The 19,964-nt window shown below is 43.2% G+C and overlaps 1 protein-coding gene across 2 annotated transcripts; it reads left to right on the top strand.

Moving 5' to 3' along the window:
- Positions 1-864: 864 nt before the first annotated feature.
- On the top strand, positions 865-3,561 carry SIX6 (SIX homeobox 6). 2 transcript variants are annotated; one of them, XM_058739228.1, is made up of 3 exons: positions 865-1,726; positions 2,545-2,729; positions 2,850-3,014. In XM_058739228.1, exons 1-3 carry the CDS (start codon positions 1,155-1,157, stop codon positions 2,891-2,893), a joined length of 801 nt encoding a protein of 266 aa, XP_058595211.1. In that variant the 5' UTR covers positions 865-1,154; the 3' UTR covers positions 2,894-3,014. The 2 variants fall into 2 exon arrangements, with proteins under 2 accessions (XP_058595211.1, XP_058595212.1); XM_058739229.1 differs by lacking the exon at positions 2,545-2,729 and having other exon boundaries at positions 870-1,726; positions 2,850-3,561.
- The last annotated feature ends 16,403 nt before the right edge of the window (positions 3,562-19,964 follow it).

Below are 19,964 nucleotides of genomic sequence, written 5' to 3' on the forward strand. Positions count from 1 at the left end.
GGGCAAAATCAGCCTGCAAGAAGAGCAAATCAATATTTTTAAAAAAGATCTTTGAAATAAGCTTTTAAGTTGCTGTCCTGACCTACCCGTGACTTCTCACTCTAGATGTGGCTAGGCTGCACATTTGTTGAAGTCCATTAAACTGGGGAGGGGGGTTAGTGCTGAAAAGTATAAACTTTTGGGGAGGTGCAATTCCCTTTCTTGAGTGTTTGACTTCATGGTCAACACCTGTGTTATCAGGTGTGACAGTTGTTCTAGCTCATATTTAAAATGATTTCAGGAGGCTTTTGAAGATGGTGGGATAGCCCAAACTGACCTCTTAACAGATCCCTGGTCCCGTTCCTTCTGCTTCAGATTCGCTTCCCACTCGGCTGCTTTGCAGCTGGAAAAGCGGAAAATGCATGCGGGGATGGATGCTGGGGGGAAATGGGGTGATCTACTTCCCTCCCTCCCCATTCGTGCGCTCCCCCCCTCCAAAGTTTTCTGTTTCATTACAATTAAACTTGGCGAATTCTTGGAGGATTTCGATTTGGCCCAGTCCTCATTGTCCTCTGGAGACCTCTTGACCCAGGCAGCGCATCACTCCAAAGTGGATTCCTGTAGCACCACTGCCTCTTTTGGCAAGGGTGGGGGGCGGGGGTGGAGGAACAAGGCTGGATGAGGGTATTGAAAGGCTGCTGTTCTTGCCTTCCACTTTCTCCCAGCCACTCTCCAGTGTTTTCCTCCTCCAGATTCTGCAAAATACTGAGGAAAAGTCCACGGGTAAACGGCGGGCGCTGTCGAGAGCGGGGAGGTGCTGAAATGACCCGGGCGCGCTGGTCGCAGTCTTGATTGGCAGAGAGAGCCAGTGACTGACAGGGGGTCTCCATGGCGCCCGCGCCGCCAATCCGCCCATTCCAGTAGCGGCGCCAGTTCGCCGGCCTGCGTGCCCTAACGGAGCCGAGCCGAACCCGGGCGGCGGGGCCGGCACCTCCTCCAATCCCTCCTGCTCGCTCGCTCCCAGCCGTTGCGCCGCCGCGCTGCCCGGGTCGTGCGTCCCGGCTGCCCTAAGCCGCTTCACCGAGAAGAGCCTGGCGCACCCCGCCAGGCCCGCCGACATCTGCTGCGTGTCCGGTTCCGCTCTCCGCGCCCCCGCTGCAGTCGGCGCTGCCTCGATGTTCCAGTTGCCCATCTTGAATTTCAGTCCCCAGCAAGTGGCCGGGGTATGCGAGACTCTGGAGGAGAGCGGCGACGTAGAGCGCCTGGGTCGCTTCCTCTGGTCGCTGCCCGTGGCCCCTGCGGCCTGTGAGGCCCTCAACAAGAATGAATCGGTGCTGCGCGCGCGAGCCATCGTGGCCTTTCACGGCGGCAACTACCGCGAGCTCTATCATATCCTGGAAAACCACAAGTTCACCAAGGAGTCGCACGCCAAGCTGCAGGCGCTGTGGCTCGAAGCGCATTACCAGGAGGCTGAGAAGCTGCGTGGACGGCCCCTGGGGCCGGTGGACAAGTACCGCGTGAGGAAGAAGTTCCCGCTGCCGCGCACCATTTGGGACGGCGAACAGAAGACACACTGCTTCAAGGAGCGCACGAGGCATCTGCTACGGGAATGGTATCTGCAGGACCCATACCCTAACCCCAGCAAAAAGCGTGAGCTCGCCCAGGCAACCGGACTGACCCCTACGCAGGTGGGCAACTGGTTCAAAAACCGCCGACAAAGGGACCGGGCGGCTGCAGCCAAGAACAGGTCGGTACCTAGAGGCCTACGCTCCTTGCGCTCACCCTGGTGGGTCGGGCGAAGGCACCCCAGGGGCCCTTTCCCAGGGCCCAGCGACTTGGATCCGAAGGAGTTGAGAGCTCAGTCTGTCTTCAGTTATGAGCCCACTGTGTTCTGGGATCCTGGGCGGGTAAGGGGGGCGGGGGGCGGGGGGAGTTCCTTCCGGGCTCTTGGTTCTCCATTCTCTCCCTCATTCTTGGAACTTAGGGGGTCGCCCCAGCCACTGGTTCCAGTCATAAAACCAAGGCTGCATTGAAAAGAGGAAAGATTAAACATTTAAAATGTGTAAACATTAAAATTCCAGCAACATTTAGGGACCCCCAAGGCCCAAAGCTAATTCTTGTCAGCCTGGGCCCAGGCTCCTATTAAGCGAAGCCTGACTTATTAGCAATGTGGCAGGTCAGTGTTGTCGTTTTAAAAGCCCAGATGCGTCCTCCAATGCTTTGAAAATAATTTTCGATAGACTTCTGGATGAAAGATGAGTTCTCTTTCCACGTGGACGACTCTTCCTCAAAATAGCAAACTATAGTCAGTTGAGGTTTGTCGCTTCCTCAGCGTGTGGCTCTAAATTAGCCAAACATTTTGTCCAAGAACCCAGCCTCATCTCCCAGGACCAAATGCTCCATGCAATCCTCAGACAGCCCTTTTTGCCTTTAGCTTTGGTCCGACCGGCTTACTGTAGGGCACTGACAGGAGCGTGCGCCTGGAGGAGACGCACGATGGGAAATGGGTTCCCTATCCCGGAGCCCGATATGCCTTTGTCACCCACACCTCATTTATCTTGACAGTATTGTAAATCTCACAAAGGCGGCCAACAACCGCGAACGAACCTGTGAGCCCAGCATCTCAGATGGGGAGCCCAGAAAGGATTCAGAAGAAGGATGGGACAACTGCTGGGCTACTTGGAGAGGCGGCCAGCTGTGGAATCCTTCCTGGCTTCCGTTGCCTCACTTTTCCTACTTTAACTGCCGGGGTCTGTGGGAGATCCGCTAGCCTCTGGGCTTAAGGGATGCAAAGCGGGGGAGGGGTACGCAGGGGGCGCAAGGGGAGGCTATGTTACACGCTGTGACTGGTGTCCCTTTCCTTCCCATAGACTCCAGCAGCAGGTCATGTCGCAGGGCTCCGGGCGGGCTCTAAGGGCTGAGGAAGAGGGCACGCCCGAGGTGCTGGGCGCCGCAGCCAGCCCGGCCGCCAGCCTCTCCAGCAAGGCTGCCACTTCGGCCATCTCCATCACGTCCAGCGACAGCGAGTGCGACATCTGAGCTGCCCATCCAGCACACTCGGAAACAGAATCCACTATTAAAACAACACAAAATGAAATAGTAAGGGAGGATGAGAGACCACGCAAACCCAGCGCTTCCGAAACCAGGTGGCCAGGGACCCGCAGGGCTCGGGTTGCGCGTTTCCGCCCGGCCTGGCTCCACTGGCGCCCTCCGGCCGCTATCAAAGGGGCCCGCGGTGAGGCTCAACCCAGCGCCACGTTCTCCTTGCTTTGCTTTTTCCCAAGAATTTTACTGCAGAGATGCCTCCGGAACCCAAACTGCACCGCTGAGCGCCTGTCCTGAATCTCCCGTGGGTATTTCACGTCGAAAGGACGCTGTTATATATGTATAACTTTTGCTTTGAAGTTTTAAAAAAACAAAACAAAACATATATATGCTGTTTATTTACTTATTTAAGAGACTACCGTGGTAGGTTTCTCTGTATCTTGGGAACTTGCTGTTTCTAAAGGCGCAGGGTTTCGAACAGATGGGTTCTGTGTGAAGAAGCCAAACAATAAAAACCTGGTGATCAACCTTTCTTAATTAAGTGAGCTGCTCTCAGATTCTTAAAAAAACAAAACAAAACAAAACAAAACATTTCACCAGGTAAGCAGGGGGCCCTTGTACAAATAGTCTCCGGAGAGTCTTCTCTATACCTTTTGCTTTCTCTGACGTCTCCTGGTATATTTTTAAGTGGCCCATGGTAGATTCATAACCACTTGCCCAACAAATTGTATATTTGTATGTATATATGTACATGTGCATATGTAGCATATATTTAAACCCAGATGTTGGCAACATGAGCATCCCCTATAAGGCAACTCCACACATCCCCAAGCACGGTTTACTATGGCTTGTCCACCTGACACTCACTTTTATGAAATGTTAGTGGCTTTCAGGAATAATTTAAGAAGCCAAACTCTGGGACTCAGTCGTGAGTCCTATTTTATAAAAATGCAAGACTATTCTGACACAGGCTCTGCAATTAGAAAGGTTTTCCATCTCCTTTTAGGTCCTCTCCCATACAAAATAGGCACCCCCCGATCATGCTAAAGTGGATATATACTACATTTAGGATTAAACTCATATTAAAATAAGACAAAAGATAGGAGAAGTTTTAATAACTAAATGAACATCTTGCTGCAGAGAAGGTTTTTATCAAACATTATTTGCCACAAAAAGGATACTTAGATGAAGGAAAGGATGTTATGTCACAAATTGAGGTGAAATAGAGGCTGCAGAGGATGGCATTTTAAAAATCTGATCTCTGTATCAAACATGAAATAAGTCATCTAGAGCTTCCTTGTCCTTCAATGGCCTCGATTAAAACTATCAAATATTCTTAGATTTAACTTGTGCAGGCACACACACATACCAAAAAAAGAAAACTAAACAATGTCCTTGCACTAAAAAAGTAAATGTTATCCAGAGTCTCTTAAGCTTTTTTTCCTAGTGAAATGGGTTGCATATTATAAAATTTGACATTGATCTTTAAATCACTTAAGCTGAACTTCTCTCCTTGAGCTCCTCCTGACACACACACACACACACACACACACACACACAGGACTCTTTTCAATTTACCTCTCTGTCCTTAGCAGATGTCCTCTGGTTCAGAAGCCTACTAACTTATTTGGGTAGAAGTGCCAGTGTCCAAACCTAAATAAATAAACAAACAAACAAACAAATAAGATAAAATAAGTGAAGCCATGGAAGACAAAAAGCAGTCATATGACAAGATATATGAGAGAAACCAAAGACATGAAAAAGGGTTGATTTTTGGTTTCTAAATCACTTAACCAAATTTGGCCTCATTTGGGTTTTATAAATTGTTGTCATTGTATACTGGGGCCCTTATCCAGAGAATTGTTAACAACCAAAACTCTCTTGCACAAGAGCTCTAGATGGAAGGAGTGGGGATATCTTTGTGATCAAGATGGCGTTCTTCGGGAAGGCAAGCAAATGCCCTTCTGTGGGTCCAGAAAGGCTAGCATGGTAGAGCTTCCTGAAGACTCTTGTTTCCTAGAATGCCCTCCCTCCCCACCTAGTTCCTTGAATGCCAAGGAGCAAGGCCAGCACTCCTATGAGGCAATGGAAGCACCTAGAGTACAAAATTTAAGGAGGCATTCACTCTCAAGGTCAAGCAAGTACAGCAAGTGCAAGGCATCTAGGAATGAGAGCTGTTTTAAATTTTGCCCTATAGGTGCTTGCCTTGTTTCACTGTAGTCCTGAATCTGCAAAGGAGTATTGCGCTTCAATGAAATATCAAGAGACTTCCATTCTTGTTTCCCAGACCCTCCAGACGCTAACAAAGGAGCTGCCCAGACCAGCATTTGGAGAAAATAGCAAATTTTCTCTCTTAAACTGATGTTTCCAGGTACAAGAAGGAAGGGAAAGGACAAATTAGTAAATGATGTAGAGGCATTTGAGATTCTAAAAATCCCATCCTACTCAACCAGTTCAAATGATGCCTAAAAGCAAAAGAAAATGTCCATTCCGCATTCTCAAGAAAAAAAAGGGTAACACTGATAAGAGCTAAGCTTTCTCTTTACAAATAATTTTTAAATAACATTTACGGCTTGACAAAAAAGACAACACCAAACAGTTATGGAGGGCTTTTTTTCCTGCTTTGGTGAAAGCCTTTAAAGTACACCTAATTTGCTTAAAGTAACATGTTGCCTAAGGATTACATTATAAAGTAGCTATTCTGTTTCACCAATCTGTAGGTTCATTTATCTAATTTCATGTTAGAATCTTAAGGGGTGACACATTACTTTAAATATTTTTAAAACGTTTATCAGAAACCTGGTGGCACTTAACTGCTCTTGTGAGTAGTCAATTCTTTGAAAATCATGTGTTGGAAATTGTTCCAAATCATGACACAGATATTTATGTTAATTGGTCCAAAAATTCCCATGGGCAGGTATCGTAAAAATTCTCTTTTTCTAAGATTTTTTCTCCCCATATCAGTTTTATCCTAGTCTGGAAAGGTTTTTGTTGTTTGTTTGTTGGTTTGTTTGTGTTTAATTCCAGGTAGTAGCAATGCTGAAAGTTTCCGAATTTGGAGAAATCTCCATTTGATGGGTTTCCTGTCTTCTCATGAAATTTATTTCCTGTAACAATTTCCCAAAAAGCAATTACTCCAGCAGAGTGGAAAGAAGCTGCATTCTAACAATTCAACGGATCTGACCAATGTGAGGATTTAACCAACTCAGGCCCCTTTATCGGTTATAAATATTTCAACCACCCGCCAGTTCCACCAAAAGCGCGATGGCTCCCGCTCCCCAAATGCCGCAGTTCCTCTCTCCTCCACTTTAATGACCCACTCCTCTTCCACCCGCCGCGCTCGCCAGCGCCCCCCCCCGCCCCCTTTCCCTCCTCCAGTTTGTTTATAAAAATCCGGGAGGGAGGGGATGAGAGGCTGGGGTGGGGGAGGACTTGCTCTTTGTTTACATTAAACAAATGACAGGCAAAGAGCTCAATCAAAATCTTCCTTGACCCCGTTCTCTCTCCCTAATTTTAACAAAAAGGAAAAAAATATTGTATCCAAAGAGAACGTGAATGGGGCGGGAGGAGAAGAGAAGCAGCTTTTTTGCTCTATTCAGCCGGGACGCGGGAGCGCGGACGATTTCCGCTCCTATTGTGAGGCGGGGCCCGGGGGCGGCAGTGAATGGGGGGTCTGCCGAGCGGCCCGCAGGGCTGTCAGGCGGCTCAGCGTAATCAGGGCTAATGACGGTGGCCGGGAGCTCCGCGGGACAATGCGCGGGGCCGCGGGGTTTTGTCGGCCTGAATGGCTAATAGGTTTGCCTGGGGGTGCGAGGGGGGCGGTGTCGGGGAAGAGGCGGCGGTGAGGGGAGAAGGGGTCATTGTTCGCACACTGGCCCGGGCGCCGAGGCGCGTCCCACCCCGCGCGGGGGCCCGGAGCGGCCGGCAGGAAGGCCGCGACCGGGAGGCCCCCTGGAGGCCTGCTGGGAAATGGCGGCAGGGGCGGCGGGTGCGTGGGTCCCCTAGGGAAGGCAGCCCTGAGAGAGGAGGTCTGCACGAACTTTTTTCCCCGGGAGAATTCCATAGTGCGTCCCCAGTACCGAGAAGGTGATTCCCTCCGCCAGGGTTCGAATCGCGACTCCGTGAGGTGACAACTCCACACACCCACCTTTTCCGTCCAGCGCCCTGGGAGCTCTGAGACGTGTAGGCCAGGAGCCACTCCTATTGTTAGACTGCCTGACCCAAAACAGCTCGAGGAGAGAAACCTCTCAAAATCAAGGGGCGAGGGGGCGAAGGGTTAAAAACCCAGGTGAGGCGATAAACAAATGCGCGCCACAGGAGCAACTAAGGCGCGCGCTCGCCCTCGAGCCTCTGACGGCGCTACAGCGGTTCGCCTGCCTCGTGCAAGACGATGCGCCGCGGATCTGGGCCTGCGCGGGTTGCTGCGGCGCGCGTCCGCCTTGCGTATGAGGAGGCTGCGCGGGCAGGGTCGCCCGCGACCGGCAGCGGTAAGCGTCCTGGTGTCCCCGGACCAGGGAACGGCAGTTGTCACCGCAGGCTCTCGGCGGAGCCGCGTGAGTTGCCTAAGCGGTGACCGGAGCGCAGAGAGGCTCCATACTCAGGGAGTGGGATCTGCAGGCTCTGAGGCCTCGAGAGGGCTTTGCGAGCCCCGAAGATCCGCGGGTCAGCCGTCGGGGTTGGGGACCCACAGCAGAGCGTCCTGAGAGCCAAATGCCCGCAGCGGCACAAACTTCCGCAGGCCCCCGCTGCCACCGGAGCCCCGGTCTTTCAGAAACTTGGCCGCTCCCATTTCGGCTCCTACAAATCTCCCCAGAATCATGCCGGGCAGCTCTCTATCTGCTAGGATTTTTATTCCCAAACCTCTTTAGACCTACCCCAGCGTCAGGGATCGAACTGGTTTCCTCCCCACACCCCTCCTTTTCTCCTGGTTCGAAGATAAAGCGGTGTGAGGGCCATCCCAGAGCACAGCAAGCAGTTTCACGCTGTGTGCCTCTGCTCGCGCCGTTTCCACTTCCTCTGCCGACCTAACGCAGCCCCCGACACCTCGACGGCTAACCGTTCGGTCCTGGAAGCCGATCCCACTTCCCAGGAGTCTTTCTTGATTCAGCGGGCTCCCCACAGAGACTTCTCTACTTCCTCTTTAGCGGTCTCACAGTACTTTATCTAACGTCTATTTTAACTGCTGTGATGTATTTGTGCATTTGTCTATATGTTTGAACCTCTCCGCCCCACCTCCCGCTAGAGTGTAAGCTCTTTAAGGGCAGGGATTGAATTTTATTCATCTTTATATTCCCAGGGCTGGCCTAGAAGTAGGTGCTCAATAAATATTTTTAAACTGAAATAATTAATGTATCTTCGTTAAAACCTGTCCCGAATTAGTGGAGGAGCGCTGCTAGTTCTGAGTTCATTTGAACAGCGAAAATGGCAAATAGAACCTGGACCCAGAGTTCACTTAAATACTTCAGGTTACAAGCTCTTACCTACTTGTCAGGTTCTCTGGGATGATACCCCCTCTAAGTGTGTGGTTTTTTTTAGAACCCTGTGGCTTGGAGTTCATAACATGAAAATTAACTTCTCACACACACATTTTCCCCAAACAGTAAGGTAAGAGTCATCTCCTTAGGTTTAGAAAATTCTATTTATTACACCCTCTGAACCCTATAAAATATAATTCCTAATATTTTTGTCTGTTATGAAAAAGGTTTCTTCTTACAAAATAACTCCTTTCTTTGTCTCTCTCCTTCCCCCACCCCCACTTTAGTCTTGACCTACAAATTAAAACATAAACACACAAAATAACAAATTCAAAGTGTCCAATTTTAAGATCTTGGATTGGTATTCCACCTCCATGCTTAGGCTAAGGGGTGAAAAACAGAATTTTCATTACAATCTTAAATCACAAAAGCCCTGTGAAAATCCACTGGTTGCTAAACTCATCTGAATTTAAAATTTTAATGGACAGAAGGAAGTGAACTGTGTGTAATCTTGAGTTCTGATAAAATATAGATACAGCTGCCTCTTGGAAAGTCATTTTAGCCTGGCCACTCTCAGTCTGCAACCTCAGAATGTTGATTTACTATATGTTTTTCAGACTGAAGAGAATAGCCCTGAGTTTTTTAGCATGAAATCAAATATCTAAGTTTAGACTGTGCATATTAATTTGATACATGAACAGTCTGGTTGGTGGTAACTAGTTTATTATGCATTTCAAACATTTTCAGATATTTAAAATTCCTATTAAAGATTTGTCCATTCAAATTAAGTACCATTTAAGGCAGATTCTATTGCATTGGATATACTGACTTTCCATAAATTCATGATAAAGTATGCATTTAAACTAAAAGCGTATGCATATACACTAGACATCTGATCTACAAAATAATTTTTGCAGGCAAATGTGATGCTACGAGCTGGATTCATCAATTTAAAACAGACAAGCAAATAGGAAAAGGAAAACTATACTGTAAATAGCATGTAGCAATAGACTGATGCCTAAAATGGTGGGATCAAAGAGACCTTGCTAATCACTGTGGATTTGGGCAAGTCACTCAACTCTTTGAGCATTCACTTTTACTTCTGCAATATGAGGCTGATAATATCCAGGGACGTCATGAATGTTTGCGATAAAGCACCTAGACCAGACCCTCACATATAATAGGTATTCAGTGAATGGAACTTCCCTTTTCCCATTTTTCCTGGTTAAATGCTAGGCCACGGAAATAAGCTGTACAACTCCCCTTAAAAATTGTGTTTTAATAGATGTCATCTACACATTTAGAATATTATTGAATTTGAATGCTAATGCTGTTTTTAGAAGCAGCTCTGCTCACCACCCCTAGCAGGGAAGACCCAGTATGTTGGTTTCCCAACCTTGATAATGGGTGAACTTGTGCTAATACAACATCACTCTTTCTTAGGCTTTTAACTCTGGTTGGCGCTGCTCATCATTATATATGAAGTTCTCCAAAGGGATTTTAGCCTATCCTGCAATTCAGGATAACCTCAAATGTAAGTATAATCACTGAAAAGATAACCTTTTAGGGAAAGTGCAAGGTCTATTTTTTTTTTTTTTTTGAGGAAGAATCAGTGACCCTGCTTTACTTATATTTATCCTGCTTTACTTATATTTATGTGGCTCTTCATAGCTAATAATGAAGTCCCTTCAGCTGCACCATCTCACTTCCTCACAAGAATCCTGTGAGGGAAGTCAGCAGGTATGGTTTCTACCTTCCAGATAAGAAAATGGGGCTCACATTACTTGCTCAGCCACAGGACCAGGGAAGAATCCAGAGTTTGTAGGCCTTGAAGTTTAAATAATTTGGAGGGGAGGATGCCCTATAAGGTAAAGGATATAAAATTATGAGTACAAAATTGGACGTAAGAAATCACAACTATAAAATTTTTAAACTGAGCAAATACAACACACATTACAAAATCCAAATAACAAAATCATTTTATTAATTGTCACATATACCTCTAGAATAGTTTTTTCCCTACTTTTTTCTCCTATGTGTTCTTTGATTGCTTCTATATATGACAATAATTTTACAGTACAGTCTTGAAAGATAATTTAGTCTTTAGTATGGGTTGGTTTTTAATATTTTTATTATTCAGATTTTAGAAAAGTTTCAGTTTCATAGCTCATTATTGGCAATGCCATATGTAATTTTTTAGATTGGTATCAAATTTGGGAAAGCCTCTAGGAAGTTTCTTTCGTATGTGAACATAAGATGTGAGGACATTTTCAGTTTCCTTGAACGGTGACCCATCTTAAGTAACCTTTGCATTGACAACACTCATTAACCAGTTTGTAATCAAAGGCCTTACATATTCGTGTTGTGACACATAAATCAGCACAACAGAAGTAGGAATATTCCTACAAGACATCCCTGCACCAAAGGAGCTAGCAATAGCCTAACAATACACAGAAATGACAACAAACCGTAAAATATGTACCACTAAACCCAAACTGTATCCCCAACTCAAGTTCACTTTAGCTACCAGATAGAAAAATGGTTACTCCAGTGGTGCCCAGCACTAGGGGAAATGACAAAGGGAAAATAGAAGTGCACAGAGACAGTGGTCTATTATAGTTAAATTACCTATTTTGCAAAGTTTCCAAAAATGCATGATCATGTGAGCATATTGCTAGGATCCCTCCCAGGGCGTTTGAGAAGGGGTCTGTGCAAGTAAGGTACCTTGTAACCTTAGTGTCGCTTGCTTCCAGGTAATTCTGCCTCTGCACAGGCCAAGTATTTCTTTTTCTGTTTCTTTTTTCTTTCTTTTCTCCTTCCTTCCTTCCTTCCTTCCTTCCTTCCTTCCTTCCTTCCTTCCTTCCTTCCTACCTTCCTACCTTCCTACCTTCCTTCATGTCTTTCAGAACAGGCTTTCTGACTCCAGGTTTTCTTTTATCCAGGACAATATGTATTTCCCCAGAAGGTTTTTACAAAGTTTTACTCAAAAGCTGTTTTTAAAGGTGTTTCATTGATAGAGGGAAAGTGAGTTTCAGATTACAGATATAGAGCTGGCCTTGGGTAGGACTGTGAGATAGACAGGTTATCCCTTAGAACCCCACCTTTCCTTTTGAGGATTTTTCACTTTGCCTCCTTACAGGTGTCACATCCCAAACCGTCAGAAACCCTCAGTGCTCTCTACCCTCCCTTGATCAAAATCTATTCTCAGAGGTTACCAAAAAATCAGATAAGCCAATTCACATTGACATACAAATAGCTGCTAAAAGCTTAATGAATTACCTACAGATGGGGGCCTAGGAGGGTACTTACTAACTGCTAGGAGATAATCCTTTAATTCAATAAACCCAAATCACTAATGGTAACAATTCAGACATCACTAGTAAGCTAGTACAAAATTATTTTTGGTTGGAAGAGAGCCAGGAATCCTTCAAGTCATTCCATGGAAGTAGATGACTGCTTCTTGGGTCAAATAGAACCAATATTAAAAATAGAGTAAAGTAAAATAAACTTGCTGGGCCTCCAGCTTTCCCTTTAAATTGCAATTCCTTCTCTATCATTCGTTCTACCACCAAACTTTGTAAGAGAGGAAAGAGTAGTCTACATTCTTTGCCTCCATTTCTTCACTAGATACTTCTTAACTTCTTGCAATCTGGCTTTTACTGGCATTATTCCATCATAACTGTCCCCTCAAAGGTCACTCTACTGGGTCCTCAACTACTCAGCCTGTTGATCTTCAACAGTGTTGAGCATCCCTTCCTTCTAAACAGGGCCAAAATTATGTTGAAGCAAGCAAGATGCCTAAGGTGTAACATTTAAGGAGGTCCTTCTCTCTCTCTTCCCCCCCCACCTCTCTCCCCCCTCCCTCCCTCTCCTCCTCCCCCTCCCCCTCCCCTTTCCTCCCTCTCCCCCCTCTCCCCCACCGTACCCCCTCAGAGTTCTACAGGTTTAGGGGTGGCATCTGAGAGTACCTCCTAAATTTTTCACAACAAATGCCTCACTTCTGAGCTTCTCACCATATTCACATCGTGGCCTGCAATTTGCTGCCTTCTTGCTTTTGTTCATTCTGCAGGCGTAAGTAGACCTCCATGCTTTGTGCCTCCCCTGCACTCCTTCCTACCTTCTGATAGCAGCACTCTTAGGAACTGCTCTTCCCAATTTGATGTTTCCAGCGGGGCTGGCAAACATAGTACCTGCCTTCCCAACTCACAGCAGAGTATAATCAGCAAACTGGGCCAGTCGTTCCAAAATTTCTGAGTTGGAAGCAGAGAAGTAACTCTCTCTTTACTCTTGGTTGAAAGCAGTTAAGAATATGATGCCAAAGTTATTGACAATCATGTCACCTGTTACAAGAAGTAGCCTGTTAGGAGAAGAGGCAGAATGGAGGAAGGAGAGACAGAAAAGGCTAATGCTGATAAAGTCTTTGTATGCTATTGACACTAAAGGTAGCTCCAGTCTTGTCTATTCTGGTTTTGGTTACAGGAGTGAATATAGTACCCTCCTACTTTTTCTTCCTTTTTTAAGCTACTTTGAGTTTCTGTCACTCTCCAAACAAGACTGCTGAGATATATCATAGAATGTTTTCCTTTTTCGTCATCCCATCTCCATAGGTACCTAGATCCAAGTTTCATGGCTCAGCTCAAAGGTCATTTTCCTCCCAGGAAAATGGGAGGGTCTTCCTTGATCCATAGGATTTAACTAATCTCTCCTTTCTTTGAACTGCTGTGCCATTTTATGCATCTATCATAGTTAATTTAGCTTCATGTCTTATATCTATTACTATACTACATGTTCTTCCAGGGCAAGATCCATAATCTTTGTAATCCTCTAAGAACTGAGTGCAGGATCTTTGACACAGCAAACAAATCAATAGATTTTTGCAGAATGAATGAATCAAATGGATGAATGAAAATAACTAAAGGATACCTAGAATCTTTATGTTTAATTTTAGGAAACTTTAGTGTGAATAATCTGAAGTTCTATAAAAATGGCCTTTTTTTCCTAAAAGAAAAATAAAAGAAGGAATGGCCCACTGATTGCTAGGGAAGATGGTGAATGTTAAAGGTACAAGTTCTTCAAAATGTGGGAAATGAGACCTATAAGTTTATATTTACTTATATCTGAATACATAAACCCTGGAATAATACACAAGAAACTATAAACAGTAGTTTCAAGTTCAAGTCTGGAGGAGCAACTGAGCAGATGGGGACAGAGGTGGAAGAGAGGCTTTTCACTGTATACTTTGTATATTTTAATTTGCTTAACCATGTGAATCATTGCCTATTCAAAAGTTAAGTTAAAACTAAGTGAATAATAATAACTAAATAAAAATGTTTTGTTGTAGAGATTAGCAACCTAGAAGACGAAAGCAAAAACCTACCTTCCTAATGTAATGTGCATGTAGTGATAGCACGATGGTCTTTTTTAAAAAGTGAAATAGCTCAAATAATTTATATAGAAATGAAAATGATGTGGTCTGGAAAATTCTGTTAGAGATCTCAAAAAATGGAGTAAATAGCCCTGGTAATGATAGTGACATTAATGTTGAAGCTAAATTCAAAGGATTCAAATAATATTGTTTCATATTTTTTTTAAAAAAAGGATAACAGAAATCAGAATTCTCCATCTACTAATTAGTGATTTTCTTTCCAGTTAAAAAGAAAAAGGTCCCCTTAGAACTTACTGAAATTTACACTTTCAGATCAGTGAATTTTGTTGTATGTAAATTATACCTCAATAAAGCTGATTTTATTTTATTTATTTATTTTATTTATTTTTTTATTTTTTTTTAACGTTTATTTATTTTTGAGACAGAGACAGACAGAGCATGAATGGGGGAGGGTCAGAGAGAGAGAGGGAGACACAGAATCTGAAACAGGCTCCAGGCTCTGCACTGTCAGCACAGAGCCCGACGCAGGGCTCGAACTCACGGACGTGAGATCATGACCTGGGCCGAAGTCGGACGCTCAACCGACTGAGCCACCCAGGCGCCCCAAAGCTGATTTTAAAAAGATGTAAAATGTTTCATTGAAAGTGACCTTAGAGGCTAGTATCCAAAATCTATAAAGATGTCACCAAACTCCACACCCGAAAAACAAATAACCCAGTGAAGAAATGGGCAGAAAACATGAATAGACACTTCTCTAAAGGAGACATCCGGATGGCCAACAGGCACATGAAAAGATGCTCAACGTCACTCCTCATCAGGGAAATACAAATCAAAACCACACTCAGATATCACCTCACGCCAGTCAGAGTGGCCAAAATGAACGAATCAGGAGACTATAGATGCTGGAGAGGATGTGGAGAAATGGGAACCCTCTTGCACTGTTGGTGGGAATGCAAACTGGTACAGCCACTCTGGAAAACAGTGTGGAGGTTCCTCAGAAAATTAAAAATAGACCTACCCTATGACCCAGCAATAGCACTGCTAGGAATTTACCCAAGGGATACAGGAGTACTGATGCATAGGGGCACTTGTACCCCAATGTTTATAGCAGCACTCTCAACAATAGCCAAATTATGGAAAGAGCCTAAATGTCCATCAACTGATGAATGGATAAAAAAATTATGGTTTATATACACAATGGAGTACTATGTGGCAATGAGAAAGAATGAAATATGGCCCTTTGTAGCAACATGGATGGAACTGGAGAGTGTGATGCTAAGTGAAATAAGTCATACAGAGAAAGACAGATACCATATGGTTTCACTCTTATGTGGATCCTGAGAAACTTAACAGAAACCCATGGGGGAGGGGAAGGGAAAAAAAAAAGAGGTTAGAGTGGAAGAGAGCCAAAGCATAAGAGACTCTTAAAAACTGAGAACAAACTGAGGGTTGATGGGGGGTGGGAGGGAGGGGAGGGTGGGTGATGGGTATTGAGGAGGGCACCTTTTGGGATGAGCACTGGGTGTTGTATGGAAACCAATGTGACAATAACCTTCATATATTGAAAAAAAAAAAAAAAAAAAAGAAAGAAAGTGACCTTAGAGATTTTGTCTAGTTATCTCCAGTCTTTTCTTCCAAGCATACTTTTATTTTGTTTTCAATTGTGAACTCTCAAATCTTGAAAGATTTTGTGACCTAAATGAAGTTATATAAACCACTGTGATGTTAAAAAAAGCAATAAAATTACATAGGTTTACAGACCAAAAAAAAAAAAAAAAAAGTCTTAACCTCGTTCTACTAATTTAAAAGTTGAAAGTCAGGTCTTTTGACACATTTTCTACTTAGATACTAATTTATAATCAGCTAAAATAGTATTCCTATTAGCTAAAGGAAGCAGCTTGGGTTTTTATTTTCTTTTTAAATTTTTATTTAAATTCTAGTTAGTTAACATTGGTTTTTGATTGATTTATAGCATCTTAACTAGTAATTTATTAGTTATTCTCTCTCATGAAGAAGCACTTTTTCTCATGAAGAAGTATTTTTACTTTCAACACCCCAATGGTATCACTGTTACAGATTAGCAAACTGGCCAGAAATCCATTCATTCATTCAATCATCCTGTAATCATCTGTCCATTCATTCAGCATATATTGAGTATATAATATGTGCAAGGCATTTGCCTCTTTCCACTCACAATAAAAATCTCTTAATCTTTTGACAGTTTAAATAATTATTGGTAAATGACTATCTGATAGGTAGAGTTCAGAAAGGGAAACTTAGCCACATTAAACAACTTCAGATTTTTAAACCTTAATGAATTACATTATATTTTTTAAGATTTTACTATTTTTTTTTTAAGTACTCTCTACACCCCATGTGAGACTTGAACTTTCAATCCGGAGATCAAGAGTTGCATGCTGTACCAACTGAGCCAGTAAGGTGCCCCAATGAATTATATTCTTGGACCTGGAAAGAAAGTATTGAGGTAGTGTCTGAGTCCAGAAATCTTAGAGAATCAATGGACAATGGGAGAAATGACAGAATCCTGGAATGGGAAGATAATCTCCTTAGCTCAGAAAGAGGAAAAAGGGTAGATTTTAGAAACCGTAAATTGAGCCATTAGTTCTCTAGCTTCAGAGAAGACCACAGTGCAGTGCCACAAGTTACCTTATTTATTTATTTATTTATTTATTTATTTATTTATTTATTTATAATTTATTTTAAAACAATTTTTTAAGGTTTATTTATTTTTGAGAGAAAGACAGCATGGGTAGGGGAGGGGCAGATAGAGAGGGAGAAAGAGAATCCCAAGCAGGCTCCGTGTTGCCAGCACAGAGCCTGATGTGGGGCTTGAACTCACAAAACTGCGAGATCATGACCTGAGCTGAAACCAAGAGTTGGAGGCTTAACTGACTGAGCCACCCAGGTGCCCTTACAGGTCACCATCTTAAGTCAACATTTTTATTCTGGACTTAGATGAAGGTTAAAAAAAGCGTCATGTTTTTTAAAGGTACAGAATTATAACTAAAAATAATAATTAATATGACGGATGATAGAAACAAAATTCAAGATGATCCCACTAAACTGGAATGATGGGTCAAAACTGGCAAGATAAACTTTAATAGGTCTCTCCCAAACTTCTAGGCTTTAAGAACATGTAACTACAAAATAAGGTCACAGGATCACAGGTCACACTTCCACTAAATACAGTGGAAATTACAGTGGACTCAGTTGGCTTGGTTGAAGTAAGCTACCTTGGTTGAAGAAAGTTCCACATATTGTGTTACAAGTGTTTTTATGTTTTTCTTCTATGACCACCTTGTCTTGATACCACACTCTTGCTGATATATGAGACTACCTCGCCAGTAGGCACAGCTGTCTCTGCCTATGATCCTTTCACTGTAACTTCTCTGGCTTCAACGAAGAAGATTCTGTTCTCCCTTTTTCACCTCCATCCATGTAGGACAGACTCCCCACTAAAATCCCTGAAGCATAGCTAATGTGAATCCACAACTTCTGAATAAAATTTTACTTAAGAGTTAGGGGATAACAGGAAATGTAAAGCAGGAAATTCAAGTGCTACTAGAAGTGACTATTATCAGAGCCCATAATTTAGTTAATAACAGTGTGCCAAAGTTAAGCCTGGTTTTTCCATTGTACAATGGTTAAGTAAATAGTTAACATTAGGGAAAACTGGGTGAAGCATATATATGAAATCTTTGCACTATTTTTGCACATTTTCTAAAGTTATTATAAAAAGTAAAAAGGATACCATCAGCTATTGACTTTATTGGAGTCAATAAAGAAGGCTTCAGCATGTTTGTGCTTTCAGGTGGGAGTGATAGAGTGTCAAATAGACATGTGCTTATTCATTTGATGAATCAAACTGCAAAAAAAAAATAATTTTGCATAATTTTAATTCTCTCAATGAAAAACATTAAATTGATTTCCTCTTTCATCTCCACACCCCCCCCACACACACCTGAAGAGGCCTTCAAAACATATCCTGTGTTAGGATTAGCAAATTACCTTAGCTGAGTCACTATGAATCACCAGGGACATTCTGGTTTTTAATTTATATCTTCTTGTTAATAAGGCATTCCCTAATCAATGTTTTTCAGAATTCTTTAAAATGTAGTTTCTTACTCTTGAACGTCTGCCACAAAATATACATGTTGTCTCTGAGTTACTTCTTAAACTTCTGTGACTGCTATTGCCTTCTGCATAGATTCTTTTGTTCTCCCCCTTCTATAAAAGGGGTTTAGCAGTTATCCAAGGATATCAAAGCTGCATGACTATTTTTTATAGTTTAAATTTTAAAAATTTTTTAATGTTTATTTCTTTTTTAGAGAGAGAGTGAGAGTAGGGGATGGGCAGAGAGAGAGGGTGACACAGAATTCAAAGCAGGCTCCAGGTTCTGAGCTGTCAGCACAGTCTGATGTGGGGCTCGAACTCACAGACCACGAGATCATGACCTGAGCTGAAGTTGGATGCTTAACTAACTGAGCCACCCAGGTACCCCAAGATGCATTTTACACCCCAAGATGTAAAATATGACAATAAAGACTATTTCTCGTTCCTTTTCCCCCTCATTATGTCATGTTGGAATTTGAGAGAAGTCCTGGGGACCTTCCCCATCTCAGAGAAAGTTCCAAGGACTTCCAAAGGGAGCTTACTGCTACACTCACTATTGACTAATTGGAGAGAAAGGGTGAATACGTGCAGAGTGAAAGCATTGGCAGGTATTTTGAAGGTGGAATTGGAAAAGAAAACAAGTATCCCTTTAAAGTTTAAAGTCCTCACACTTTCCTATATACTCTTAGAGAATTTCTTTGCTCTATAAATTTTTGGTATAGAAATTACTGAATTTTGAAGACAAATATCTATCATTTCTGGTTTTTGGATTATATTCTAGATAGATTGCCAATCAGATTTCTTCCTTTGATCCAAAGCCTTATTCTTGTAAGAAATAAATCCAAAGAAGTTAAAATTTAGTAAGCCTTTCAATTTGTATCTTACAGAACTTCTTTTGCAGCTAACTAGCAGGCCAAGAGAAAATACTACAGTTCAAATTAAGTATGTCAGATTCAATAGACTGTCTACTCCTCCTGTTTGCAGAATCTCTGGGCAATCATACAGACTTGGGTTACAAATCTGTTTACCTAGTATCACTACTACTCTAGTGGAGAGAACACATTTCTCAGCTGATGCATTAATCAATAATTAATTATAAAATCACAGTAAAGAGCTACACATAAAAGCCAAGGAACTTTCTCCAACTGAATTAACTTGTCTGATTTTCTGTCAATACATTCATCCTTTGTACCTGGGGCCTTTTAGTGGGGGACCTGTGGCTTTACTCCTTCCATTGTCTCAAGTCCCCTGACTTCCGCTCCCTCCAGCATGGGCTCTGAAGAGCTCTTGTTCAGCACTAAGGGAATCGACATCAAGGCAGCCTGTTTTCCATCTTATACCTCAGATTTGATACCTTGAGTTTAACCGTGCTTCCAAAACCAAGCCCTTGCCTTCTCTCTGGTTCTAGTGCCTTAAATACTTATCTTGATAATCTGCCCACATTCCTAGCCTCTGTACTTTACCTCAGTCTTTACTTCACTCATGCTAGTCTGTGTATTCATTTCCTATCCTATCCACATCACTTGAATACTATCCCTAAGTCCCAATCCTGGAGGTGGAACCCTGTTACTAGCTGCCAATTCTCTCTAATGCTGAGCACCAAGAAGCCATACTCTGTCCACCTGGACTTCTTCCTACTGCCCACAGAAAGGTGTGTTATTCAGTCTAACCTTTTCCCCGTGAGTGTGTCACCCCATCACAGACCACCGTCCCAGCCCTAACCCCATACCTTTCTCTTTCTCATATTATGTCTTAAGGACAACAGCATATCCCAGATGTATCTTACATAAGTATTTCTCAAAACTATGTTCAAGGTAATTGTGCTAATCATTGCTCTCCTTCTAGTTGAGAGCACTTACACCAAAGAACAGTATGGTCCAAAAGAACATCAAAATTTGTATGATGGTGCTGATAAAGAATAATTCAAATAATTAAATCCAAAACCT

The sequence above is a fragment of the Neofelis nebulosa genome, chromosome 7, assembly GCF_028018385.1.
Source record: "Neofelis nebulosa isolate mNeoNeb1 chromosome 7, mNeoNeb1.pri, whole genome shotgun sequence".
In the NCBI taxonomy this organism is placed as follows: Eukaryota; Metazoa; Chordata; class Mammalia; order Carnivora; family Felidae; genus Neofelis; species Neofelis nebulosa.

Bases quoted from the DNA above. Each gene is read 5' to 3' on its own strand.
- SIX6 (XM_058739228.1), top strand. From the start codon at position 1,155: ATGTTCCAGTTGCCCATCTTGAATTTCAGTCCCCAGCAAGTGGCCGGG. The intron at 1,727-2,544 runs GTCGGTACCTAG...TTATCTTGACAG, and splicing joins GCGGCTGCAGCCAAGAACAG to TATTGTAAATCTCACAAAGG. The intron at 2,730-2,849 runs GTCTGTGGGAGA...TCCTTCCCATAG, and splicing joins TTCCTACTTTAACTGCCGGG to ACTCCAGCAGCAGGTCATGT.